This window comes from Hibiscus syriacus, unplaced genomic scaffold (genome assembly GCF_006381635.1).
Source record: "Hibiscus syriacus cultivar Baekdansim isolate YM2019G1 unplaced genomic scaffold, ASM638163v2 tig00111402_pilon, whole genome shotgun sequence".
Lineage (NCBI taxonomy): Eukaryota > Viridiplantae > Streptophyta > Magnoliopsida > Malvales > Malvaceae > Hibiscus > Hibiscus syriacus.
This window is the reverse complement of record NW_024063082.1, coordinates 5509409-5520967: the sequence shown is the minus strand read 5'-3', so window position 1 is coordinate 5520967 and position 11559 is coordinate 5509409. Positions and strand designations below refer to the sequence as shown.

Here is an 11559-nt window from a genome sequence, read left to right as displayed (position 1 = left end):
AAAAAAAAGAATTTAGGAACTAATAGAATAATCACTTAATTACAGAATATATTTTATTTATATTATTAAATTAAAATTTTATTAATTAAATTATTTAATTATTTAAATGATATTATTTTAATTACCAGTAGTTAATCATCAATAAAATATTAATGTAACAATTAAATAATTTATATAATGCATATTTGATTTTTATTATTTATAAATTTTATTAATTAATCGTAATTTTAATTTAGTTTAGTATCTTTAATCTCTTAATAAGAGAATGATATGTCCCCTTAGAGAAATTTATCACTATTTAATTGATAGAAAATAAAAGAAATAGAGTAAGGAAAAGGGAAAATTGAACATAAGATAACGAGGAGTGTGATACATGCATCACAAGGCTCACATTAAAGTAAGATAGACTAGCACTTCCAATTGATTTACAAGAACAAGCTTTTAAAAAGAACAATAACATAACATCAGACTTGCGACTACTTTTCGAATGGGATTTTGATCTTATTTAGTCAACATTTATTCCAGAGATATGAATGTCTGCTTCTGCTTTCCAACGGTTTTTTAATCGCATCAATCTAATATCGGGAACTCAATATATGTCCATTTTATTTAAAACAACGCATGCAGAAATTTCTATACGGAATTAATACTAGATTTCATAAATATACGAATTTTCAATATTTTTTATTGATTATTTGTAATATAATTCAATAGAATAATTCATTATCTTTTAGGATTAGATTTATTATTTTATTAAGAATTAAGATTGAATTAAAAGATTATTCTTAGTTTATTATTATTTTATTAAAAATTAAGATATAATTATTTTTTTTTCATTAGTCATGTTACAACAAGAACTCATTGCCTATATAAAAGGAGTCTTCCGTCAACTTTAAAAAGACATATTTCTTTGATTAATAATACAACAATAGTTCGATTTTACAAATGTTGATTGCCTTGTGTCTTCGAAATATTTTTTTCATTAAGTTATTTCAAGTTCTTTGTGAGAAAGATTTTTCACACTCCAGTTTGCTTTCTTATTACGATTAGAAAGCCTAGTTAGAGTCAATTATCGAGTTTATCTAGTCAATTGCGACTAAGAAGATTCATATGACAACTATATATCAATCATCATTATTATCATCATCACCCACTGCCGCATCCTTGATTAGAGTGTTAATGCACTGATTGTTAATGCACTCAAATCTGGATATATAAAAGTGTATTATCACTAAATTAAATTCAACATTTAATTAAACTTAACATATTATATATTTGCCATGGAGTTTGTTAATATCATTAGTTATTCACGAACCAACTATCCAGAAGCTTTTCGGTAAGCCTTCTCTCCACGAATACAAACACCGGCAGACTAAAAATCGGATAGGAAAACCCCCAGCAGATGTTATCATATTTGTCATTCGATTATATCAGAAAAAAGATTCGGGTTGTCAATCACCATTCACCAAGCAATGCTCAAAAACATGTACCCTATTGCTGTATCCTCCCACAAGTTGAAGAACAACTGCAAGCATTGGCGATATCAACCAGCCAGTATGGCTCGTAAAATTGGAATCCTGTCGAGAGATTTCTGGCCGTATTGTTGCCGATGGCAGCATATCCGAAGCATCCACAACAGAGGTAGAAGAAGGCTATTATAAAGATGGCAATCATTCTGGGTTTTTTTTTCATGGTTTTGTTCTCTGGTGGAGGTGATTTCAATGTATCCTAACGTTTCAAAATAATTTTATGATTTGTCAAATATTCCTGCTTCATTTGTAAAAGAAATTAAAGTCCTTTTTACCTGTATTTCAAGAATTTGTAGTTTTCCTTTACAGTGATGAATGTGAATATTACAGTGGTATGTTATCCAAATTTTGCAGGAATAAGTCCTTGAGCAGACCCTATAAAGGCCACTATTGTCACAAGTAAGCCGAAAAAGCTGTAACTCTTGAGAGCAACCCATTTTCTGGTCCAGGGTTGAATTTTCTTCTGCACAAGGTACATTTCCACTGGAAAATATAAAACAAAAGGCCAAAAGGTCAATGCCCCCTTTAGTCCCAAAACCTGGTTAAAGTATGGGAACATCATCGCAATGCCAGTCATCGATGCGAAGCAGGCTGTTCGAAAGCATATCTTCAGGGGGTTCATCTGAAACGATGGCAATCAAGGGAGTTTGTTCATGTAATATTTATTTACGAACCAACTGTTCGGAAACTTTTCGGTAAGCCTTCTCTCCACAAATGCAAACACTGGCTGACTAAAAATCTAAGCAGGAAAAGATGGCAAGTGTTGTTGTATTTGTTATTTGGTTTTATCAGAAAAACGATTCGGAATTGTCGATCACCAGACTATTATGCTTGAAAACATGTACCTGATATCCTCCCACAAGGTGAAGAACAATGCAAGCATTAGCGAAATCAACCAGCCAGTACGGCTCGTAAAATCCTAATCCCGTCAAGAGATTTCCAGGCACATTGTTGCCGAATGCAGCATATCCGAAACTTCCACAACAGAGGTAGAACAAGGTTGTTACTACGATGGCGATTAGAGAGGCCTTTTTCATGATTTTGTTCGGAGGTGATTTCAATATATCCTAATATTCCAAACAATTCAATGATTTTGCCAAATATTCCTGTTTCATTTATAATGGAAATTCAAAGCCATTTTACCTGTATTTCTCGAACAATGACTGTATATGGAAAGGCATATGCAATGTCCCCAAGTGCCTGGAATGCTAACCTCAATTTATCAACAGTATTAGCAGCAGGAACTCCATTTATACTCCCCTTGATGGTTCCATTTTCTGCAATGGGAAACATGAGTGAGTCTTATCTCAGGCATTCAGGATGAGTAAAATCTAAATTGAATTCGGAGTTTTACCGATCACTTGTGCAAACCCGAGTCCAGACCCTATGGAAGCGTAAGCAAAGGACATGATTGCAGCAACCACTGAAAACCATTTCATGTTATGGAAATCTGGTATCTGTGACATTACAACCTGAACAGCACCAAATAGAAACATATAGGAAGCATGTTCATATGAACATGGAGCATTGTGGCCTTCTTCTTTGTGGTAGCAGTTTGATTTATGAATTGCTCTGTATTAAATGTTAGTACATGGGGTTAAAAATAATATCATGAGAAATCAAAGTTCAACGATTGCCGGTGTCTTACACCGTCGAAATCAGTCCACTAAACACTATAATAGTCCACTAAACACTAAAATAGTCCACTAAACACTGAATAGTGTGGAAAAACTATCAATCTGTTTAGAAAAACATTTGCAGTAAGTACCTATAGAACAATCCATGAATACCTGAACATGGATTAGGTATATCCGATAGCCATGTCTGACGTATATATCTGTATCTGATATTCATACCCAAATCCGAGTAACATAGTACGTGTATCCAACTCCAAGTTACACATACATGCAACGTAAAGAAACTAGTTAAAGAAGGGAAGTAAAGAGTAAGAGAATTGAATCATACTTGATGCTGCTAGAGGAAGTTATGACATATGCAAGTGCAGTCCCATACAAGCTCCCCACCAGCTAGGGATGGCAAACGGGCGGGTCGGGTGCGGATACCCCCTCCCCCATCCCCATACCCACCTAATATTTTTCAATCCACCACCCGCCCACCACCCATGATGGGTACAAATTTTCAAATCCACACCCGCCCACGCGGGTACATTTTCAAATCCATCCCCACACCCACTACCCACTAGCGACATATCCATCTAGACCCGCCTGACAACAAACTAATGGGATGTTGGAGTTGGTTCCCAGACAGTTTGTGATGGGGTAGCAGCGCATGCTTCAATTTGTCAGAGGAGTAGCTCTACGAATGTTATGGAGACAGATTGTATGGAGCATGTAGTTGCAGAGCTGGATTGTTGTGTTGCTTTCGATGTTAATGCTCATAGTGCGCCTAATATAGGTTTTGAGGGGCTAAAGAACATGGAAACTGCTGCTTTCGATGAGATCCTTAAATACTGTCCTAGAAAAATTCATGATTGTTTCAAGAAAAAAAAATTCTAACAATTGAAAAGATCAGATAAGTCTTACACTATGAACGAACCCTTAATTCAAATATGGACATTCTTGGATAGCCATGATAAATCTGGATCATCCCATTTCCTCATTCTGACCCTTTTTCGTTGAAGAACCCTATTTAGATTAGAGTCCGCCACAATATATAATTGTTGGTATGAAAGATGCTTATAGTACGGGTGATTTGTGTTTGGATGGGCAGCATGGGCTAAAGAACATGGAAAGTGGCGTGGTTAGTGGGATTATGGGTTTAATCAAAGAGCCGAATATTTTCCTAATTAAAGACCAAATTAAAGACTAAATATCCTTAATATTTGGATAAATTATATGTTATATATTATACAATATTAAAATTTATAAATTAGTCTCTAAAATTACACCTAAATTCATAATGGTCCAAAATTTAATAGATATTTAGTTGGGTGGGCGGATGTGGGGCGGGCGGATGCGGGGCGGGTAATGTCTCAAACCCATTACCCGCCCACCACCCACGACGACGGGTACCACTTTATAAATCCACACCCGCCTACTACCCGCTAAAATTATACCCATCCCCGCTCCAATTGGAGCGGATGCGGTGCGGAATCCACGAAACTGTACCCGTTTACCATCTCTACCACCAGCATTACTCCACAGAGTCTGTGTCTTTTCTCTCCTGCATTTGCATATGTATTTTCTATGTTTTTTTCACATGTAATTCTTCCTTCCCAAAGTTTAAATTAAGAAACATCCATCTTTGCAAATATATGAATCAACCCCATCATCAAAATAAAATTAACTTTGGCCAAAACGGATAATATCTCATAACATAGTCTAGTAACCATTGCATCAACGATGATGGATGAAACCATAGGATTAAAGTGCATGTTGTTGATGAAAGTTTAGAAGAAAACAGTAGGGATTTGCTTACCCAAGTAGAAAAGGACTGCATCTGTGTAAGATTTGAGTCTGTTGGGGCCAAATTCAGGGTCAGGAGACATGTAGCAGTCAGATAGAAGGGAGACAGAAACAAAGGTGATTGCAGCAAACATAAGCGTGGTGATTGGACCAGAGATCCATCCGAGTTGAGCGATGCTCCACGCAAGGGATAGAACTCCTGCCCCGATCACCCCTGCTATGATATGTGCTATAGCTGTCCCCAAAGCCCCTTTTACAAGCACATGGAGAACAAATTTGAGATATGAAAACAGGGAACTATATATATTCAAATAAGTATACCAGTTCTTTTGACAGAGCTGCTTGAAGAACTCGGCAGCAATGGGGAGTGGTGATTGTCGTCATGTTCTGCACCCATGTCTGATGTCTTTGATGCAGAAAAAATGTCTTCTTTTCTCCCAATGTAATTATGGTTAGTGGAATTAGTTTAACCAGACTTATTACAAAAAAGTTGAAAAAAGATGCCAGCCAATGAGCTAAGCCATTTTTCGTAAGATTAAATTAATAAATTTTGCTTTGAATTATTCTACATCCCTGTCCCTTTTGGTACAATATTACTAAAATGTTTAAATGAGCAAAATACTTGAGGATGATAACGTGGGTGGATTACGTCTGAATGGTTGGTGATGTAACTTTCAAACACATGAATATAATAAGAACAAAAATGCTTGAATAAATATCCATCTATTGGACAAGATTCCAAGCTAAGTACCCATCTTTAAGGTTCTATTTGCCCATCTTATGTGTTGGTGTACAAGAGTGTTACTAAAAATAAATAAATATCAAGATATAATAAAGTTTAAGATAAATTTAAATTTCATCACTCAACTTTCTTTTTACTTCTATTTTGATCATTAAAAATTTTCAATTTATTCAAATTTTGATCACTGGAGTATTAAATCATAAATGAAAGTATGATATGACTGTCACATGTACTGATATAGACTGTTTTTTTTTTATTGATATGGAATTTATGTGTAATCCATTACATTTCCTTCTTTTTCTTTCTTTTTTATTTTATTTTATTCCTCCTAAGATAAAATTTTTACAATTTCATTCTTGTGTCATGTCAATATTGCAATTATCATTCTCCTACGTTTTCTCCAATCAATCAAGATATCAATGAACTCGCCTCATTGTCTCCTATCACTCTATTAATTTATATTTTATCCAAATCACTTTAAAACACATAAAACTCAACCTTAAACCTAAAACTCGTAAAATCTCAAATCACTTTTATCTATAATATTCACCATCCAATCAACGTGAAATCAAGATACGCAACTCGCTTCCTCCTTCCCCATCTTTCCACGATTGAGATTTGAAAGAATATATTTCATCATCGAGAAACCAAAGTGAATTCGAAATTATATATTTTTTAAAAGGAAAATATTCAGTCACAACGTCGTTAAGTATTTAACGACATAGTAATCAAAATAAGAACAAATCGAATGTTTAATGAGTAAATTAAAAAAAAACTAAACTTTAATGGTTAAAATAGAAATATGAAGAAAATTGAGTGATAGAATCTTGAATTTATCCTAAGTTTAAAGATTTTTTACAATCGACAAAATAATTATTGTTATGGATATATATTTTTTATAGAATAATCTATAAATTTTTTATTAGAAAGCCGTTTGAATTTATTAAGAGAAAGTTATTACAAAAAGTGAAAAGCAAATAACCAAAAAAACTTAAAACAGAACACAACATAATCTATAATATTAAAAACAATGGAAGAAGAATAAAAGAAATTTTGTTTTATTTTTTAATTCTAACTATTATGTCTCTTGATAACGACCACAAATATTTTAAATAAATATTCTTTTTATTTTTCTTGTGTATTTTAGTGTTTACATTAGGTGATTCATATTATTCTTCCAAATAATGTTTGGAAGGTTAAATTATTTAATTAGAAGAGTAATACCTAAGTGGTGTTAGTGTATCTATACCTCTTTATTCATGAATATAAAAGCGTTGAAAGTAGCTTTACAACCCAATAAATTTACCCGTCCAACTCTTCATCTAAACCCCATTGCAGCGTGAAGGCGACTCCATCCTGCGAAAGGAGGTGAAGTGTGAGCGTTGAGTCCAGAGGGTTGAACACAGATCGACTGAGTCTGCCAGAAAAAGTTACTCGCCCTTGAAGCCACCAGCTAGATTTGCATGAAACATCAAGTACTCAATGACACGAGACAGAACTTATTATTCCAAAAAGGCTTCATATGCTGGAAGGAAACAAGAGAGAGAGTAAAACACTATAAAAAGAAGAGGAATGGCGGAAAGGAGAAAGATAGAGATAAACGGTTGAGCCTAGGTCATTGAAGGTGACTGAGGTCTGAGGGTATAGGGTCCTAATGCTTGGTGAGAGGCAGAAAAGAAATGCTTTTTCCTGAGTGGGAATATTCTGGAAATACATGACCTTAAAACATATTTTAATTTAATAAAAATATATTAGTAGCCATAGAAACAAGTGATAGAAATTGAACACCAACCACTATTTTCATTGCAAACAATCCCCCAGTAAGATGCTAAAAAGAATCAGTGTTATATGACTATCAAAATTTACTAATTTAGAGAAAACATTTGTTTTCTGCATTATACACGTCTCTTCCGATTCGTCATCTTGACAAATGTTTTGGCATCACTGGTAGAACAATTTAATGAGCAAACACCTCTCGTGTTTTTCAATAATATTAACTACAAAACCATAAGCAGCTGGGGAAATGGAGTCTCTGCGATTGAAAATATTTACAGCAATGACGTGGGACTCGACTTCTTTCAGAAACCATCCCTTAATTCGACCGCATCGTTCACGTTTGCGGTTGCTTTTTTTGATCTGTAGAATTCACAACCACTACTAAAACAATGACAACCATGAAAGAGAAACCAAAAAAGAGAGATGGAGCACGGAAATAGAAATGGAAAAACCTTACCAGTCGAAGTAGGATCTTCGTGTGCGAAGAAACTAGCAGCTACCATCAGATAGCAAAGAATGAGCATTAGCCCTTTGAAGTAGTTTGACGTTCCCTCCTACAAAGAAAAAAGAAGCAGAAAAGTAAATTAATTTGCTTTCCACTGCCTTCTGGCCTACATTAGTCTTCCAAGTATCTTTGAACTATTGGACTCGAACGCGGGTGTAAATATCAAGTATACGTATGGTCCAACAGGGACATGTGTTTGAAAATTGCTTCCATTCCTAATGATAAAGATAACCGTTGGCCATTATTACTTGCCAAAGTTATTCATATACACCAACCTGCAGAAAGAAGGCTACAACGATTACAGTTATGAACAGAGTTACTGTCTCGAAAAGCTGGAAGTTTAAATCCATTTCCCGTCCCATCATCCACCCAATAACCACACAAAAAGGAATCTGCATATGCAACAAGAATATGGATTAGTTCACTAAGGCAAAACAAACAACATACTATCCATAAATAAATATGTATGTATCTACAACACACACATGACATGGTTCAGCTCAACTTCAGGATCTAAAGTTGATCATAATTTGGGGACTTATGCACACCGTTTATGCACGTCAGTTGTCACGTATAAAGAGTGGAGGTTGCTAAATAATTGACGAAAATGAGTAACCCATAACTAAGAGAACAGATATAAAGACGAAATATATGTGCTTCAGTATTTGCTGCCATGGAAACAAGAACAAAACCAAAAAGTAAACCCAAAAAGCTCCCAACATTAGATGGCATTTATAAACCAAAATGTAATATTAATATATAATGAGGACATCCAATTCATGGGACCTACCCCAAACATAGAAATTTGAGTCGACGACCCTATTGCCACTCCCAACGATATGTCCTGAAAAGAAGTTTATGAATTAGCGACACTTACAAATTCTATGAAATGAACGTTAAGAGAATTGCTTACAATCTTGTCTTTCATGGAAAACATAATAGCACTTGCGTGCTCTGCCTCATTCCCAATAATGGGGAGCAAGATAACACTGATAAATGCAATCGATAAATCCCATGCTTCAGATGCCCTGGCAACCAAAAATCAGAAAGGAGAAACATAAAGTGAAAGTAATCAGCCTGTAGCCCCATAGCAAACTGAAGCATGGGATTGTTTCTCCTTTCTTATGGTATTTCTACCCTGCATTTTGTTTCCTCTTTAATGCTTTCTTTCAAAATAAAGGCATGAGCAAGTTGAGTTTATTAGAGAAAACTACGGTCTTTATGCTCCAACAGATTCTGTTTCTTATCATTTTATTACCAACAATAGGGAAACAATAAGAAAGTGTTGATTGTTGATCTGAAAATGGTATTTGTCGATTAGAATCAGAAGTTTGTGTTTTTCAAGCATCCGTTCCAGGGGAGTGGAGGCACTCATCATCGAGATCATCCATTGACCTATCTTCTACTGATCCCATCTGCTACAATAATCATTAAAACAAAATGCAGGGTAGAAATAGTCAAAATAAGAAGTAGCAACTCAAAATGTATATTCACCAACCACAAAGAAAGGTAAAAAAAATAGGACGGCAAAACATTAAAATGAAGAATAGCATACTTCAACATGGGATTGAACTCCAACTTGTTGCTTGTAATCCATCTTCACGTATCAAAAGAGCAATAAGTTATCCATAGCCGTTAACATAAAAAAGCATTACAGTATCATGTGCTTGGTTTTTAATTCCTCAATGTATAAATAACAACAGCACAATTAAACTTTGTTACAAAAAAAGAAAGCATAATATTAGCAGTTAAGCTTACCATTCTCTGGAATTGTAATAAAGTAATACAGTCCCTAATTAAGATCTCATATTGATTCTCCTATTGTTCATCAATTCATAATATAATAACTTAAGATTTTGATTTCCAAGACTTCTTTTTATCAAATAGAAACAAACAACATTAAATCCATGAAAAACACTAACAGATTCAAATTTCAAACAATCAATAGCACACAACAGATTCAAATATTAACATCAGCGGATGCTTAATAAACAATCTCAAAAAACAATAGGGAAACGAACTAAACTTGCCAAAACGTCAACGGATCTGAGAAAGAACTAACCTTAGTTGCAAATCTTCAGAAATCTCCAGATGAGTATGCATCGGGAAACCCCAAAAATATATTTATGATAATAAAAGAAACAAAAACACTATTCCCTACCCGAAAAGAAAAGAAAAAATACTTTTTTTTCCCTTTTGGTAGAGAGAGAACCCTCAATGACGAGAGCGTACGAATGCGACTGGATTCTAATTAGGTATTTACGGGGTTATATGTAGTCTAGCTAAATTCTGATTCTCCGTTTTCTTCGTGCAATTTTCCCTAGTAATTTGAAGTGCCCGCCTTTGTTTGTTTCTTTTTAATGTTTTCCTCCCTTAAACGGAAGATTGAAAAGCCCAAAGAAATAAACTTTGGAAGTTCAATAATGTAAGCTTTTTTTTAACTAAATAAACTGAACTAATGTTACCCTAACTTGAGACAATAAAATATGTGAATCCATGTGCTCTGCCAGATCCGAACCCTTTTTTTAATTTTTAAAAACAGGTACTATGTTGTTTTCATTTGTTTAATTAATATGTGTCAGTTTTATCTCATCATTTTATATAAATTTGAAGTCTTTATTAGATTTTATTTTCAGCTGATTTAATTATATTATATTTTATTGATTATTATAATTTTCAGACGTATGAATTATAATGATTATTATCTGATACAAATATATTATATAAATTTTATTTTATATATTTTAATCTTAAATCTCAAGATTTAAAATCTTAATTTCTCAAATTTTAAGATTGAAGTCTTAAAATTGTTTTTTTCATTTATCACAAAAATATTAAAAAAAATTATAATTGAACTTTTAAAAAAGTATTGAAGGGAGAAAAAAATTATCCATGTTCAATGTCTTGTCTTCTTGGGACAGGTCTTGTGCCAGACAATAAATATAGAAAGCCATTCAGTGCTCGTAGTATATGTAAAAGGAAATTACAAGGTTTGTTTACGTTACAACATAATACCGACTTTTTTCCATTTTCAAACAGACAAAGAACCTCAAAACAAACACATCAGACCATGATCTTTGTTTTCATTAATTGAACAGTGTTTCAGATGGTTCATATCTCTTGCCAGTTTTGCTGCAAATACTTCACAGGAACCAATTCACTCCCCCTGGAATCAAATCCTAAATTACCTCTGATTTCTCTATACATCCAGGCTAGAGTCGAGACACCGGCCAAAGCTGCGGTAGCGGCGATGGCAAAACCGACCAAGGCAACCATGAAAACCAACCCAACAAAGAGTAGCAGAGGGCTGAAAAGTATCAGCAGAGGTAAGCTTATAAATAGCAGTGTAGATGCTGCCAAGAAGCTGAGCCCCATCATTCCCAGCAGCGGTGCAGCCAGTACCACGCCAGCCACTGCTGCCAAGATCATTGATCTGCCAGTTTGCTGTTGTTGAACCCTTTTTCCCATTTAATCTACACTTTTGTGTGTGTTTTTTCACCTCGGGAAACCGCCCGATTCTTTTGATTTTATAACCGAAGAGGTTAAAAAGACGTGCTGTTTAGGTGTTTCTTGGAATCTATG

The 11559-nt window shown here is 34.4% G+C and overlaps 2 protein-coding genes and 1 pseudogene across 2 annotated transcripts; all 3 read right to left on the bottom strand.

Moving 5' to 3' along the window:
- Nucleotides 1-1854: 1854 nt before the first annotated feature.
- LOC120161828 lies at nt 1855-5370 on the bottom strand (annotated as a pseudogene).
- Nucleotides 5371-7777: 2407 nt separating this feature from the next.
- LOC120161826 (vacuolar cation/proton exchanger 5-like) lies at nt 7778-9054 on the bottom strand. Its single transcript, XM_039172035.1, has 5 exons — nt 8891-9054; nt 8768-8821; nt 8253-8369; nt 7930-8026; nt 7778-7832 (listed from the first exon to the last, which is right to left on the bottom strand). The coding sequence occupies exons 1-5, from the start codon at nt 8912-8914 to the stop codon at nt 7807-7809; spliced, it is 318 nt and encodes a 105-aa protein (XP_039027966.1). The 5' UTR covers nt 8915-9054; the 3' UTR covers nt 7778-7806.
- A 1899-nt stretch (nt 9055-10953) lies between these two features.
- On the bottom strand, nt 10954-11460 carry LOC120161825 (oleosin S1-2-like). Its single transcript, XM_039172033.1, has one exon. It carries the CDS (start codon nt 11443-11445, stop codon nt 11089-11091), a length of 357 nt encoding a protein of 118 aa, XP_039027964.1. The 5' UTR covers nt 11446-11460; the 3' UTR covers nt 10954-11088.
- Between the last annotated feature and the right edge of the window lie 99 nt (nt 11461-11559).